The sequence below is a fragment of the Cryptomeria japonica genome, chromosome 11 (genome assembly GCF_030272615.1).
Source record: "Cryptomeria japonica chromosome 11, Sugi_1.0, whole genome shotgun sequence".
Classification (NCBI taxonomy): Eukaryota; Viridiplantae; Streptophyta; class Pinopsida; order Cupressales; family Cupressaceae; genus Cryptomeria; species Cryptomeria japonica.
Window position 1 is genome coordinate 421,919,226 of NC_081415.1, and position 17,316 is coordinate 421,936,541.

At 37.1% G+C, this 17,316-nt stretch overlaps 1 protein-coding gene across 1 annotated transcript; it reads right to left on the bottom strand.

Moving 5' to 3' along the window:
- Positions 1–527: 527 nt before the first annotated feature.
- On the bottom strand, positions 528–8,073 carry LOC131073634 (uncharacterized). Its single transcript, XM_058010131.2, has 2 exons — positions 7,067–8,073; positions 528–823 (listed from the first exon to the last, which is right to left on the bottom strand). The coding sequence occupies exons 1-2, from the start codon at positions 7,469–7,471 to the stop codon at positions 737–739; spliced, it is 492 nt and encodes a 163-aa protein (XP_057866114.1). The 5' UTR covers positions 7,472–8,073; the 3' UTR covers positions 528–736.
- Between the last annotated feature and the right edge of the window lie 9,243 nt (positions 8,074–17,316).

Sequence of the window (17,316 nt, forward strand, 5' to 3'; positions counted from 1 at the left end):
AAGGAGGCTATGGCTTTTTGATGAAAAATAATTTCTTGAGTTCTTGAAAAAAAAAACATGATAGAAGTAGGAAGATTTTTGTAGACAATTGTATTGTAGGAGATTGTTTTTTTCCAGGTTTTTGAGGAGATCTTACCAAGCTAGAAGGAAGGATTGAAGAAGGATACTTGGGGAGATTTGGAGGTGATTCAACATCAAGCGATTATGGTCAATCTAGGTTCCCTTGTTGCCCATTTCTTGTTTTGAAGAAAAAAAATAAAAATTTATGTACTTAAGAGAAAAAAGAGAAAAAATTCTACTTGCATACATGGATTTGTCTAGGTTTTGATAGTAAAAGTTTATATACAAATAAGGGGATAATTTTATTTTTATGGAATATATATATGAAAATGAGAAATATCTTTAAATCGCTTCTATTTTCTTCACTTTGGATTCTATTCTTTTCAAGATTTTTTTTTCTTTTTATTCAATAAAAGTGGATTATTCCACTAAATTTTTGTATTAATATTTTTATTTTTTACACAGGATTCAAAAAGCATACTGGAGGAAAGAACCTTGGGAAGAAAACCTTCGGTCACAGCTCATAAAATAAACCTATAGTACCTAACAGACTAGTTTATACACTCCGCCCAAAATCACATACAAAATGCGATCACAACACATATAATATCAGTTTTACATATAGCCCATATGGCAATTTGCAAAAAAAACAAAACAAAAACCCATCGGATAATTTTCAAATGTAGACTCCACAGCTGCTATCAATGGAAGAAGACATAATTTTCCAAAGCCCTGTGCCAAGTCCCATGAGCCAAAAACCTTCCTGCCAAAAAAGAAAGTATCAAAAAACCTTTGGAAAAACACTATTATATCAAATACCATGAGCTCGAACTCTCCCCCAAACAACGAACATGAATACTTGAAATGAAAAGGGAAAGTGGGAATAATTATCATCATAAAATTTTACATCAACATTACTCAAGAAAATCATGACTATTGTTGCAAACCTTCCCATACCCTAAAAGGAATTTCCAACCCACCTCTCGCTGATTAGCATTGCTATCAATGGCTAAATTTGCCAAATAATCTGCAATCTTATTAACTTCTCTGTAACAATGGGATAACAAGAAAGATTCAAACAATTCTAATTTTTGTAAAATGAGATCTAGTATATACTGCAAATTCCAACAATTCGATTTTTTTTTCATAACACATTGAATAATCACCATAGAATCACCTTCAATTATTAAGTCCTTAATTCCCAAAGAGATTGCCATATCCAATCCAAAAGACAAAGCATGAAATTTTGCATAATTGTTAGTTTTAAAACCAATAGCATGACACTTAGCTCGAATAAAATTTGCATTGTGATCATAAATTACCATGCCTACCCCAGTCGGCCCAAGGTTACCACGAGAGGCCCCAACAAAATTCAGTTTAAAGTGCCCCTACGGAGAAGGTTTCCATCTAGCAGAGAATCTCTTACCTATTGCATCATTCTTTTTTTAAATTGAACCATGAGAGGGTAAAACTGGCATCTTCCAAACTCTAGTAACTCTACTATCCCAGTGCAAAAAAGAAGTAAGATTTTCCAAATTCTTGTAAATAAATGACAAAGCAACCTCAGAGATTGAAGACTCAATTTTTAATAGAACCTCAGACACAAGAGAACTTGTTTTTTTAAATATCTCGTTGTTTCGCTCTAGCCAAACATTCCAAATCACAATAGATGGAGATATGATCCAAAGGCATGCATAAAAAGATGAGATAAACATAAAGGGCCAAGATCTAAAATGGGAAATGAGATCCTTACCAATAACAAAGGATATTTTTAAATTCTCAAACAACCACTGCCAACATTCATAAGCATAATCATAATGTAGGAACAAGTGTGAAGAAGATTCCAAATTTTTGTTACAAAGGACATAAGGGAAAACAACAGTAATACCAAGCCTATCCAGTTTCATACCTATAAGGACTCTGTCCTGAACTGCCAACCAAGCAAAGGCTCCGCTTTAGGAAGACAAGTTGAATGCCAAAACGACTTATAAGGCCAAGATGATAAATCTTTAGCAAACATGAGAGAGTTGTAACCATCTTTAACCGTGTACTTACCAGAAATATTCTTTGTCGAAATAAGTTCATCCTCATAATCAGAAAGAAATACAATTCTATCCCCCAAAATCTTCTCAAAATCTAATTTCATACTTTGATCAACATCTAAGAAATCAATTGACTTCCATCTAGCTAGCTTAAGGGATCCACTAGTCACAATTTCAAAATAATCTGCTACAAAAACACCCCAAAGGGAGGAAAGAATAGTGATCAGAGGAGACCAATCCCTAATATTCACCAAAGGTGTGTGTCCATTCCATACTTCATCCCAGAATCTGACCTTTCTACCATTATGAACAATCCATGAGAGATGAGGCAAAATAACTAATCTACATTTACAAAGGAAATTCCAAATAGCAGAGCCTGAAGGCAAATTTGAAACTTTAAAGTGTACTCTCTTGGTCCATTATTTAAATATTTGGCAAACATAATCTGTGCCCATAAGGAGCTAGGCTTGTCATATAATTTCCAAACCAACTTAGCACCTAAGGCTAAATTCTGATTTTCTAGACTCTGAATTCTTGTTCCCCCAAGTTTCTTAGGAAAACATACCTTATTCCATGCAACTAAAGGGAGTTTCTTCTTGCCATCTTTATTATTGTTCCAAAAAAAATCTCTAAGAGTATCCTGTAAACTAACAATAGCTGCTTTTGGAGACTTCAAAACAGACATGAGATATATGGGAACAACATTCAAAACAGACTTGATGAGAACAATTTTACCCACCAAAGTTTACCATCTATGATTCCATGAGAGAATTCTTTTAGAAATGACCGAAATAATCTTATCCAAAAAACCAATCTTATCTTGTTTAACAAAGAAAGGAATCCCAAAGTAAGTACATGGAAGATTTCCAGTCTCAAATCCCCAAAAGGATTGCAACCTATGTTGAAGCAGTTGTGATGTATTAAGGAAGAAAATCTTTGATTTATCACCATTCACTTTTTGACCAGAAAATGATGCATAATTTTGTATTATTCCTTTAATCACTTTTGCCTCAACTAATGAAGCATGTCCAAATAATAGAGTATCATCTGCAAAGAGACAATGAGAAATAAACCTTATTCCTTTCCAAAGCCCCCCCACTTTAGCAGCCCTAATAGCCCAACTAAAGGTTTCAGCTAGGAGAATAAACAAAAAGGGAGAAAGAGGATCTCCTTGTCTCAAACCCCTAGAGGAAGTGAAAAAACCACAAGGAGAACCATTAATTAAAACCGAGAATCTTACAAAAGAAATACATGCACGAATCCATTTGACCCAAGCCTTGGAAAAACCTAACTTCTCAAGAACAACACATAAAGCCCCCCACTCTACTTTATCATAAGCCTTCATCATGTCTAGTTTAACTATCATGGTCGGGGTTCTTTGGGTGGAAATAGAATGCAACACCTCATGTGCTACAATTGCACCCTCTGTCATCTCCCTTCCAGGAACAAAAGTACCTTGCTCCATTGAAATAACCCTAGGTAGAATTTTTGCCAACCTAAGGGAAATTGCCTTCGTAAATATCTTATACAAAGTGTTACATAAAGCAATGGGGCGGAAGTCAGCAAAAGTCTTAGTATCCTCTTTTTTAGGAATAATTGCAATCATTGTAGTATTAAGTTCTTTTAAAACAGACCTATTTCTCCTAGCTTCCTCGAGAGCCAATAAAACATTATTTCCCACAAAATCCCAACATTTTTGAAAAAATAAAGGAGTAGAACCATCTGGTCCCAGAGCTTTATCTGGATTCATGGCAAAGACAACACTCTTAAGTTCTTCTAAGGAAAAGGGAGACATCAACATCTTATTGTCTTCCAAAGATACTAAAGGAGGAATATTAGATATAATATCATTGCTGAGATTTCCATTTTCCGAAGATAATAATGACTTAAAAAACCTAACTGCCTCTAAAGCAATGTCCTCTAGCTCTGTCAATAAATTCTCATTTTGACACTGAATACAAGATATCCTATTCTTACATCTTTTAATCTTAGTTGAAGAATGAAAGAATTTTGTGTTCCTGTCACCATCTGAAAGCCACAACTTTCTAGATTTCCTCTCTAGATTTCCTCTCTAGCTAACACCTCCTCAAGCTATAATTTTAGTGACTTCAATTCATCAAAAACTTGTGGCACCATACCATTTTGAAGCACATGAGTATTAAGACACTCAATCATATCTTGAATCCTTTTTTTCTCCTGAAAAATGTTCTTAAAATGCGAGATATTTCATTCCCTAATATTCAATTTCAAATAACTTAAACTTCTTAGCAATTTGAAACATACGGGACCCAGAACAAAAAGGAGCAGAATTCTACCATTTCATAAGCAGAGGCAAAAATGAAGAATCCCTAAACCACATGGGCTCAAATTTAAATGGAGACTTAAAAGAAGGCCTATCCTCAATAACTGAAAGGGAAATTGGAAAATGATCAGAACCCGAGACCGGTAGAATAGAGAAAAAGAATTCAAAATCTGAATCAATCCAATTCTTAGATAACAAAAACTGATCTAATCTCTCAGCAATCTGAGAAAAATCCCTTCTCATGTTTGTCCATGTGAAAACCCCATTATGAAACTTACAATAAAAAAGGCTCATATCAGAAATGAAATCCCCAAAGTCATCCATAATCCTTTTATTAGGGAAAACACCTCCTCATTTCTCATCTAAATCAGTGATAGCATTAAAATCACCCCCGAAGATAATAAAGGAACCATGTCTTAAAGGAGAAGAAATCCTCTTTAATTCACCCCATAACTTACTCTTCCCTTGAATTCCTAACGGAGCATAAATGTTAAAAAGCCAGAATGTAACCTTCGAAATCTTGCTTATAACTAAAGTCAACATCCAATTTGTAGCAGATGCTACTAACTGTACCTCAATATTATAATTATTCCAAAGCACTGCCAAACCTCCTAAAGCACCACAAGCAGGAGAAGAAAGAAAATTCCACCTTCTCCAAGATGAAAAACCCAAATCAGCAGACTCCTTTGACAACTTTGTTTCTTGCAACATAAAAATATCACACTTAATTAAGTCCATTTGGGACTTAATTAAGCGTCTCTTGTTAGGGGCATTTAAGCCCCTAACATTCCAAGAAATAATTCTCATTGTCCTCGAGGGGAGGTCGAAGCTCCCCTCTTCCCATTAATCGGAGAATTTTTGCTTTCCTCAAAGCAACCTTACAAATTACGTTTCACAGCCCCTGATCTTGTCACATGAGGACTAGTCACAGATCTTTTACTCCTTTTTCTTTTTACACTTACAGTAGTTAGGCATGTTTTCTTAGGCCTACCAAGAGAGACTGAATGCCTCCCTTGCCCACCAACAGGAGAAAGGGACAAAGTCTTTTGAATTCCAGCATCAATTTCCATTTGAGTCTTAAGATTATTTGGAGGCCTACCTCTCCCAGGAGAAACCACTGATGGTGAAAAACCAGAGTTGTTTGGACAATTGGTAAACTTTTGCATGACTTTGGAGAAGCCAGGATAATTGGATTATCTTCAAAACCCAACTCTGTTGTAGCCAAAACCGCAAAAGGATTAGCAGATGCAGAAATTGGAAGGGTCGAGTTTATACCCCCCAAATCATTCTCAATTGAACAAACAACTCTATCAATAATACCCTCATCCATCTGATGTGCATGATTGTTAAAAATATCATTTACTTGCTGAACCAGATTCTCATCTGGCATAATAACAAGGACAACCTCTGACGGATTACTATTCTCTAAGGAAGATTCATTAGCCATATTAATTTCAACATTTAGAGGGGAATTATTAGACACCAAATTCTTAATTTCCTAAACTAAAGAAGCATCATTAGGAAAACCTATGGTAGGTACCTGTTTAATAGTTTCCATATCAACCACTGCATTTTTATCTAAATTCACATTCTTTGAAGAATCCAAAACCTCCTTATGAGTGCATGAAGACAAATTGTCATCCTTACCTTTTATGTGATTATTTGGCATCTTAGGGAAATCTATTGTCAATGGATGATCTACTCCATTTATCGGGGGATTGCCATCCATCACTATACCCCCGTTATTAGAAAATATCTTCAGTAAAGATGAAAGTGAGACCGAACCCAAAGTGTGATCATTTGGTTTCCTAGAACTACGACACAATGGATTATTTTCAAGATTAATGTGACCTGTTTCTACCAATTTATGCGAAGAGACATTTCCACATCCTTCAACCGAAGGTCCCACCGACAAACTATCTTTATTAAGGGATTTAGGGACAGAGCCAACAACCTGCTGGTTTTTCTTAAAATCCATAAGTAATGGAGCATCCAAAAGTAAAAGAGACTTAAGAAGCTCTGTATGTAATTTCTCAATTGACTGGCACCAAATACCATCATGAGACTTGATATTACAAGTACAAGGGCAAACATTATTAGGGTTAATAAGAACACAAATTTTTACCAGAACCTCCCCCTCCACAAAGTCCATTTTAGATGTTAAAAAAGTTCCAATAGTATTTCCAATTTTCTCAAGAACATCCGGATCCATAAATTCAAAAGAAATTTTAGGTAAACCAAACCAAAAAAGACTAAGTTTCGAACTAGACCCAGCACGAACAAAAAAAGGTTTCCAAGCCGCAATTGAAATTAAATGTTTTCCAAACCAATGATGTGAAGTACTTAATACCTCATCTCTGAAAGAAGGAGAATCAAAGACAATAATAAAAGCATTCGCAGACAATAATTGAAAATAATGCATATCTCCCCATCTTTTCTGCAATTTATGATAAAGCTTTAACAAACTAATTTGATCACACTAAATTTCCCCAGAAATAGCATTCGTATGCAAACAATTCACTTTCTTATCGACATAGGAACCCAGAAGATCAATACAAGAGATAGGAGCCCAAACCTGTGATGAAGAAACCCTCGGCAGAATAGGATCAGTAGGTATCTTACTTACCTTTTCCAGACTAGCTTCCTTGAGGTTCACATTTACCTTATTTCCCACTTGCTGTGAAGAAACATAAACCCTAGCCGCAGTCTCCTTATTTGCCAAGCCAACAACCCTAGCAAACGTTTGCTGATTGCCCAGATCCAAAGACCATTTCCCTGAAAAGCCCTTCAATTGCTTCTTAGAATTCCCTTGATTCCCACCATTATTAAAACACCCTCGAGTGAATCTCCTTCCATTGTTATTCTGTCTCCATGCCACACAGCGTCTGTTCCGAAAGAAGCCTTGAAAGTATTTTGAAACTGGTTGAAAAACCTTGTTATTTCCGCTCTGGTTTACTTGTATCACCATGTCCTTCCATCTGTCGTTCGTGTAGACCCACTGCGGAACATGAGGCGGGTCTTCCCAGCCCACATCCGCCCATGAACCCAAATGTCGTTTATCGGCCATTTCCGATCGCAAGATTGTAATAGAAAATAGTGCAGATATTTGCACTTACCGTTACAGAGATTTATTTACTTGTCCGACAAGACCACAAATTTGAAATTGATGGAGGAACCGACAAGAAGCATAGAAGCCCAACCTTCCCTAGAATTCACAAACCGCTACAACTGAACCTCCGATCTTACTATAGAAGCCTTTGAATCCTCGCCTTCCACTGCTAAGAAACCCGATCGATAAGTGCGTTTTGGCTTGTTATCTTACGCTGCTAAGATTTGGGATTTGAAACGGTAAAAAAACTGGTATGGTTGATGGTGTTGTAGCTCCTGGTCACTGCGTTTCCTTCCGCACAATTGCAATTATCTAGACTACAGATCACTGGTCTCAGGATGCCCTAGCCATGTTAACGAGTGCGCACTTTTGTCCCGATGCATCTCTGGTAATCAGTGGACGACAGTAAGCGGACAAATACATATCAATTTGTAGGGTGAAGAGTTTGTTAGGACTGTTGTAGGTTTGTCCAAAGTTTGGCTCGGGCTTCCTTTGTTATATTTTGCATGCCCTGATAAATTAACCTGTGCGTGTTCCTTTCGTTCACGGTATCCGATCGCAATGATCCTTTTCAAAAATAATAATAATAATAAAAGAATAAGATATAGTAGGAATATATATTTCCTTATTCAAAAAATATTTAGATTAGAATAATGTAAATGTTTTTTTAGAGATTTGTGTATATTTTTTTTTTTGTGTAAATAAATTAAACTCTCTGTGAAAAAATAATAATAAAAAAATGAGATATATTAGGAATATATATTTCCTTATTCAAAAAAAAATTAGATTAGAATAATGTAAATGTTTTTTTAGAGATCCGTGTATTTTTTCTTTTTTCTTTCTCTATGTAAATAAATTAAACTCTCTTTGAATTTACATTTTCAACTCTCTGTTTATTTAATCCTTTGAGGATATTATTTCTGGAAACAATTCATCTCTCTGTGATTTTTCTTCGAATACATATTCTTCTTGTAAATTTATTTCTTCATTTATTCCTGTGATTAATTATCTCTCAAATATTTAATCTTGTGAATAATTATCTTTTAAAAATCTATATTTATTTTCCTTTGATATCTCTATGTACATCTATCCTGAAATGGTCCACCTCTTCTGAGAATAATTTATTTTCCTCTGTGTATTTTACCTCTGAGATTAAGTTTTCATTTATCTCTCAGGTTAATCTAATTCCTTGTATTTAATTAATCCTCAGAATAATACATTCCCTTGTGTCTATTTGGCTCTGTACATTTAACTGATGAAATTAAACACAAGAAACTATACTTCCGATCAGCCCTCACCCATCTCCCTTCCGAACAATCTAGTTAGGCCCCTCACTCGGTAGTTATATATATAAACAAAAAAAAAATTGTTTATTTTTTTCCCCACTGTTTCTATTACCGTGCAGGAAGAGGAGGTGGGGAGGGTAATAATCCCTACCCACCCCACTACCTACGGCCCACTTCCCCACTCCTTCTCCCTTAACTTCCTACGGCCATTAATTGCCTTTTTTTATTAAAAAAACTATGAGAGTAAATTAATTCGTTAGTTTAAAAAAATTATTAATAATTTTTTTTTTATTATAAACTGGTTATAATTAAATTTAGATTTCATTAAACTTTTTATTAGGCAAATTTATGTTTAGGTTAATATTAATGATAGTTGATACTTCTAATTTGAAATATAGTTTAGTAAACTTATTTATAATTAATCTTTAGTTGGTAATTTTTTTTTTGTAAATTAATTTATAATTACATGTAATTTGGAATCATTTATGCGATATCAATTTATAATATTATAATTGTCAATTCAAGTTAATTATTGATCAAATTGTCTAATTCCTTGGATCCCTTAACCAATTGTTTAATCGAGTAAATAAATATCTAATTCAAAATTGTCCTCATTTAAAGAATTGAACATTTGTTAATCCTTCATGTGAGTTACATTTTTATCATCATGCAAGTTTTTTTTGTTTTTTTCTTAAAAGATAGATGTAATGGTCCTCAAAATTTGAATATTAATCTTCTAGTAGTAGAAGGGTTGGTATCTTCAAGCGATTCCTCATAGAATTAGTTTATTTTTAAGTCTTTGCAAATAATGATCTCAATTTCAAATTGCATTGGGATAATGTTTATTTAAGTTTTCAACAGTATGATAGTTTCATTTCATAGTTATTTAAGCATAGTGTTGCTTACACTTCATAATTACTTAGTTAGATAACTAAACAAGAGATGATGGAAACAAAAACCTAGCATCGTTCGGTATCTATGGTGCCTCTAGGTCACGCTTATGGGTAATGTCATCGTGTTGAACTACTGCACTTAACACCTCATAAATCTACAACAACGACGTCTGTAGCATTGTCCCTATAAATCATTAGGGAGTAATAAGGGTCATATGGAAGTTAAAATCCAAGGGGCGGGTAATCCCCATTGGATTGATAACACAGTTAACTTTAGAAAACCCCCATTAGGGATTGGTTGTGTATGATATTTGGAATTTTATTTTGGTGTTTTTCAATGATTGATAATGGGTGAAGGGTGACGTTTATGATAGGAAATAGGATCAATTCGTTTTAGGCCACAAGCAATAGGTCACCTTGAGCCTTTGTTTAGAGCTACCATCGTCGGTAGCAACCGCAAAGAAATTGTCTAGGACATTGACCCTAGAAAGGGTTGTGTATCTACCAAAATAGTTTATATTAAACCCTAGTTAGAAAACAGAACTACATACTTTACGCCTTGATCCCATGCCGAAACGAGTATGTAGGCAGTCTAGGGACGAAGTTATCCCTAGTACTCAGGCGTCCGAGGATGGGGTCTAGGATTCTGGTCAAGTCAAGTAGATGGTTGTGAAGGGTATATAATTACTAATTGGAAGATTTAAAAAAAAAAAAAAACATTCAATGCATACTTGGAAGGAATCCTGTATGGATTCGCTTGATTTTCTGAGGCTGTACACCAAATTCCGAGACAGAATTCAAGCTTATATTATGTTATTTTATTTACTCCTAAGGATGACGACCTCAGTGCACTCCTAGTAGAGGAGAGTAGTTCTTAGAGAGTGACTCAGGACCTGGATGGTCCCGATGAGTCTAAGTCTTTGGCCAGAGCATTTCCTATCTTGAATTGGTTAGATGCCTACCCTGTTTGGGTAGATGCCTATCCCGAATTGGATAGATGAAACATCCTGTCTTGAATGGACAAATTCCCAACCCGTATGGTTAGATGCTCATCTCGAATGGATGAATGCCTATTCTGTTTGGATAGATGCCCAGAGTATGCAATTGAATCAAACACAATTAAGAATAAATATAAAAAAAAAATTAGTCAATTTTTTTTTGGTTTAATAGAGTGGGTTATTACATGTGGTATCAGAGTGAAGGTTCAAGTCTAGGTCTCGAGCTCACTTCAACTTACACAAACTAAAGGAGTATCTTGTAAGCAGTAGAGATAAAATTGTTATATCTTAAATCAAGAAACTAACTAAGGAATTTAAATTCTAGGTAAAACCTAGATGGCAAGAGGAAGAGGAAGAGGAAGAGGAAAAGGATGACGCACTACCACTACTAGGAGACAAAGGGAACCTAGCCATGAAGATAACCATGAATAAAACCATGAAGGAAATCAACACCAAGGGAATAACGAAGAATGGGTTGAAGCTATAATCAACTTGCTAACCGAGCAAAGGGATAAGATCAACTCCTTGGAGCATTCTATGCAGGACCTTAGGGAAAGGAAGCATGGCATCGAAAATAGAAGTGGAATTGAAAATGGGAACCTTGGCAACAATCGAAGGAATGCGATAGACAATAGGAGGGAACATAATATGTTGGACCTATCTAAGGATTTAAAGAAAATCACCCAACCTAAGTTTGACGGAAGGAGTTGAAAATTGGTTGAATGAAATGGATAAGTACTTTGAACTGAGGGACTTTAGCGAAACAACCAAGGCCTCATGGGGTTCCTATCAACTCATAGGGGAGGCAGCTAGTTGGTGGACTAACACAAAGGAACAAAATGGGTATAGCAGGGATGCAATCACATGGGATCAATTTGTTTACTATTTTGTAAAAGGTGGTTACCACAATTGTTTTTGATTAATTAAAAACATGTTTTAAGGGACCCGAAACCCACTTACATATGAAAGATATTCAGGAAAGAAACAAAATACAACAACGGCAAAAAAACCAGCAAAAAGACCAGCAACATAGGAAAGGACAGCAAGAGGCCAGCAAGAAATTGGCCCCAAGCCCAGCAAAAACAAAAATTAGAAGTTCTTCATGGTTTCTTCTGCATCCTGCACCAAAAGCATCATTGCCTTGGCCACTTCCCTCAAGTCAGTATTTTCCTGAGCAGTCTGGCTTTCTTTCATCTTCATATCCTTCTCCGTTGTAGTCTGCCTGGTTTTGCGCCTAGGGGTCTGGTGGCTTAGGCTGGAAGTAGGAGCATCTTCAATAACACCCAGGTTCTTCTCCTGGTTTTTCTTTTCCAGATGATTCACTAGCGCGTTCATGTTCTGGGAGGAGACTTTTAGAACCTAGAGGCTATGGTCCATAAGGCTTTTCAAGGCTTTCTCATTTCTAGCCATCCAGGCATTGACATTGTCCTTATCCTCCTCCACCTGTTCCTTCAGTACTTTGATGACGTTCTCCAGATGTTTCAGGTCACCTTTTATCAAGTCTTTCTCCAGCCAGTCTTCCATTTCCATTTCTTCCTCCACTTCACTATTCTTCGTCTCCTCGTGCTGCTTCCCAGAGTCAGACATGTTGATCAGCTTGTTGATCTTAACTTCCAACTCCCTTTGTTTACCCTACATGCTGGTAATGTTTTCCACCACCCACTTCTGAAAATTGAAGAATTCAAGGGTGCAATTGTGGGCGGTATCCAGAATGGTGTCCGCAGAATCCTTGCTCTGTTCCGTCTCCTCCGCATTAGGGTTTTCACCTTCCTTAGGCTTCAGAGCCTCTTTCTCAGTTTCCGAGCCTTCAAGATTAGGTTGACGATTCTCAGAATTGCCCCCTTCCTCTCCTTCCCCGTAATTCTCCTCCTTGTTAATCTCCATTTCAGAAATGTCTTCCTTATTCTTTACCTTTTCTTCCTCACAACGCACATCCTTTTCTTCCTGCACAATATCAACCTTCCTTTTTTTATGGGTAGGGGTGTTGGTCTCCCCAGTCGAACAGAGTCTATGCCTTTCTCATAAATCTGAGCATTCAGGATTAAAGGGTCAGCCTTGGTAGCCCTAGTCTTATCCTTCATATATTCATAAATCAGCAGAATGAGGCCCTGGTGCGCAAGAGGGTAGGAACTGGGTTTTTTGATATGGTCGAACAAGCTCTCGTTAAGAGAAGAGGCTAAATAGAATGGCAAAGATATTTTAGCCCCATGGCAGAAGTGGTTTAGGATGGCGAATTGGTAATTGTAAATTTTCGTAAACCTACCTTCCACAGTTAGATATTCCATTAAAGCCCTAAGAATTTTTTGCCAGAAAGGTTTTACCTATTGGGGGGTGAAGTATGATATATTGTCCTTCTTCACCAGGTTGCCCTTCTTGTCCTCCATCTTAGGGAAATTTTTGAAGGCCTCAGTGGCGTACTTTCTATCCCTATAGAATTTGGTCCCCTCCATCTTGAATCCCGTTACCTCCAAGATCAAACTTTCATCGATGTGCCAGATTTCCCCAAACAGGGTAGCCCTGTTATTACTCTAGCTTTTTGCGAACCCATGAGAAACAGAGTTTCTACTACCATGGAGCTTCTCCATATAATCTGTGAAACCATGTCGGTGGAGCCTTCTCCACACCTTTCTTTCACTCTTCCAGTGCTCACAACCTGATGGTTCATTCTTGTTAAGGTTGCCTCCCATTCTGCTTTCCAGGTCACAATCTCCTCTGTTACAACTCTCGGCTCGTGGGTAAAACTTTGAGTTTTTGGTTTCTCCTTGTAGAGAGTCTTTCACAATTTTGAGATTTCCACTCATGTTCATACGAACCTGGCTATTATTACAATTACCTCTCGCACACATATGATCTTGGTTATGATGCCGAGAAACACTCATCATCTGGCAGTTCATCCACCCCCAAAATCTGTCATCGGTACTCGTTCCCCAGAATCCATTCATAATATTAGCTTGCTCCATTAAGGTGATCAAAATATAATTGTTCCTTAATCTCCCACTTGATGTGATCTTCCCCTATATATTTGACTCCCTTTTCCAAATTAACCCCTTCATTAGCAAGGATATCCGCTACCTTGTTACCCTCTCTAAAGGTATGGGTTAGAATAATGCTAACATAGTTATTAAGGATAACTTTAGCATTTTTAATAATATTGGCAATATTCCAGGAGACTGAACTAATACCTTTGAGGGCTTGTATAATATTTAAGGAGTCCCCTTCGAGCCAGATTTTTTTTAAATTGAATTCCTGGGCTAACTGGAGGCTCTTAAGCATGGCCATAGCTTCAACCACATGGTTGTTTTGGGTTCTGAAAGGGGAAGCAAAAGCAGCACTTCCTTAAGCATTTTTGATAACTCCACCTCCACCAGCCTTTCCAGGGTTCCCTTTGGCTGCCCCATCAAAATTAACCTTTATCCAGTCATAATCAGGGAACCTCCAAACAATGTTATCTCTTTTCTTCTTGTTGTCCAATCTGTAGACCTTATGAATTAGGTTCCATTCAGTAAGAATGTCTTTTTCCATATCATTCATATCAATAATAGCCCATTGTTGATTATTCTTGTGAGGGATGTTGATGTTCTCCTTTATAGCCCTGCATATTTTTTCAAAGACAACCTGAATGTTACACTTTTCTTCCCTGAATATCCTGTTATTCCTTTCTTTCCAAATGCCCCAGCATATCATGGGGAGGGTCAAAGACCACAGGTTTTTAATAATTTGACATTTGGTAGGATAATTCCATTGCCATATTATATCCTTAATGCTTTTGTTCATGACCCAATTAATTTTCCATTTTCCCCACATTTTACACCAGATTTCCCTAGTGAAGGAACAATGAAAAAATAGGTGATCAACTGATTCCCCCTCCTTCTAACAGAGCTCACATCTATTAAGGAATTTGAATCCCCTTCGAATTAAATTATCAATAGTAAGGGTACTATTATGAGAAGCAAGCCAAAAGAAAATTTTGACTTTAGGGATCAAGATGGTGTTCCAGACTTTACTCCAAATGGGATTGCTGATTTGAGAGAAAGTGTTTTTATAGGCAGAAGAAACTGTGAATTCGCCTTTAGGATCACTTTTCCAGAGGAAAACATCATCATAGTTGTTGTTAGGGGAAAAGGACAACAACTCTTTCTGAAGAGAGGAAAAACCAGGATGGATGTCCTCAAGTTTGACCCATTTATTCTCCTTCCAATAGTCACAAACTATCAGCCCAAACCTCCTTTTACATTCTTCAATAGCTTGATTGTTGTTTTGATCAAATAGGGCTTCATTCTTCATCCAAGGGTCTTCCCAAAATCTTATTCTGTCACCTTTTCCAAGGACCCATCCAGCTCCAACTTTTGCAACTTTTATGGATTTGGTTACACTATTCCAGATGAAGGACCCAGCCGGGATATCTTCAGAATTGAGGATTCCTTGGATAGTCTGATTCTTAATGTATTTGTCAAACCAAATTTGGTTCCAGTCTTTCTTAGTGTCATAGGCTCTCCATAACTGCTTGGCAAGAAGAGCTTTGTTAAAAGTTTTAATAATTTTAATCCCCAACCCTCCTTTGTTCTTTGGTCTACACACCTTGTCCCAGGCAATCAAAGGTATTCTCTTCTTTTCTTCCACTCCTGACCATAAGAATCTCTTTTGAATTCTTCCATAGCTTCAGCAATTTTGGCCAGAATACCAAACAGACTGAGGGCATAAACAGGGAGATTTTGAAGAGTAGCTTGGAGGAGCTGCATTTTCCCAGCCTAAGATAACATTGAGCCTTTCCATCCTACAAGTCTCTTATTAATTTTATCAATGATCATATTCCAGAAGGAATTTGGGGGAGCCAACCCTAAAGGAAGACCCAGGTAGGTGGAAGGCAGCGATTCCACTTTGCATCCAATAATATTGGCAATTTTCTGTTGTCTTATGACCAGAGTATTAAGAAAGTACATAGCTGATTTGTCCCAATTAACTTGTTGACCAGTTGCCAAAGCATAGGAGTTGAGAGCTGTTTTGAAGGCTTCAGCCTCCTTGACTGAGGAATATCCCATGATGATAGTATCATCAACAAACTGTTGATGAGTGCAAAACACATTAGCAGAGGAGGGTTGAAGACCTTTGATAGTTTTGCTTTGTTTATATTTATGAATCATTCTACTCATACTTTCAGCCAGAATGGTAAAAAGGATAGGAGATATGGGGTCTCCTTGTCTTAGCCCTCTAGAGTTTTTAAATTTTTTTGTAGGAGATCCATTAACCAAAATAGAGAACATAGGAGTAGTGATTAGTTTTCAGATTATTTTGATAACCTTATCATCAAAACCAAAAGCCCCCATGATTTTTGTAGTCACACAAATCTGTCCAGCTTAATTAAATAAATATTCGCTATTTATTTGATTAAAAATCCACTAGCCATCAGTTAATTAAATTAATATTTAATGAAAGTAGCAGAGGAAGGCCCTGGGGAATACAACTTGAGTCAACTCTTTTGTGTGGGACAAATGCCCACTTCTCCTAGAACACATGGTAAACCACAGCAGGTACTCCAGCAACCCCTAATCACGCCAGCGTGTGCTTTGACGCCTTTCATCCTTGGAAAAAGTCAAGAAGAAGAAACCCAAGATAAGGACTTAGCGGAATGAATCTATAAAGATCCCATCACCACTGATATACCGCAAGTTAAACTTCCTATGGATCAATATGGCAAAGGTCTCCTCATTATGCAAAGAATGGGGTATGATGGTCAGAGTGCTTTGGGATATTGCAAACAAGGACGACATGAACCTCTACTGTCGGAATTAAAGCCTAAAGGTAATACAGGCCTAGGCTTTGAAAAAGAGAACTTTCCTAAAGTCAAATTCAAAGGAAAACCTAGCAAACCATTTTATCAGCCTACTGAAAAAAAGGACACCTTTCATTATCAAAGCAGCCTCAAGCACCATCCCAACTGCCCCACCGAGGCTCAAAACCCCAACACAACCATCACCAATACCATTCATCCCACCAAGCGAACCAGTAGTCCCATCAGCAAAACCATTAGCAGCAACAACTGTATCAGAACCCGCAGCAGCATCTATGGCACTAGCAGTTCTAGCAGAAGCCACTGAGTCAACACTGCCGATACTCCCTGTACCATATTCTTTTATCCCCATCGACCTTCCTGCAACACCAATCACTACAAAGGTACATCAACCAATCATACCTGCAGTATTTAACTCAAAAGACATCCTAGTATGGTATAGTAATCGGATGCTGGAAAGTGACTCAGAGACCGACTCACATGAGTGGGAATTTGATTCTGTACAACTTAACACTTCAGATGAGGAAGACACATCACTACCTCCACCACACAAAGACATCCCTGTTATGGAGAAGCACAGATAAAGACTTCTTGGGTTCCTGAGCTGGAAACATCTTCCACAAACCCTACATCTCATCCTACGCCTGATTCTGACAGGGAGAGTACCATCAACGACCTTCACCATAACATCTTAACCCTCACTGATACATCTAACACACTTAACCTAATCGATGAAGTAATGCCCATTATCCACCCTGAACTCATCGAATGGAACCAATCAAATCCCCCATGTCTTGACTTCTTCCAAAATGATGAGGCCATCATTGACTTTTTGGAA

Coding starts and splice junctions, on each gene's coding strand:
- LOC131073634 (XM_058010131.2), bottom strand. CDS start 7,471: ATGGCCGATAAACGACATTTGGGTTCATGGGCGGATGTGGGCTGGGAA. Junction 824..7,066: donor CACAGCAAGTGGGAAATAAG/GTAAATGTGAAC, acceptor CTTTTTTGGCAG/GAAGGTTTTTGGCTCATGGG.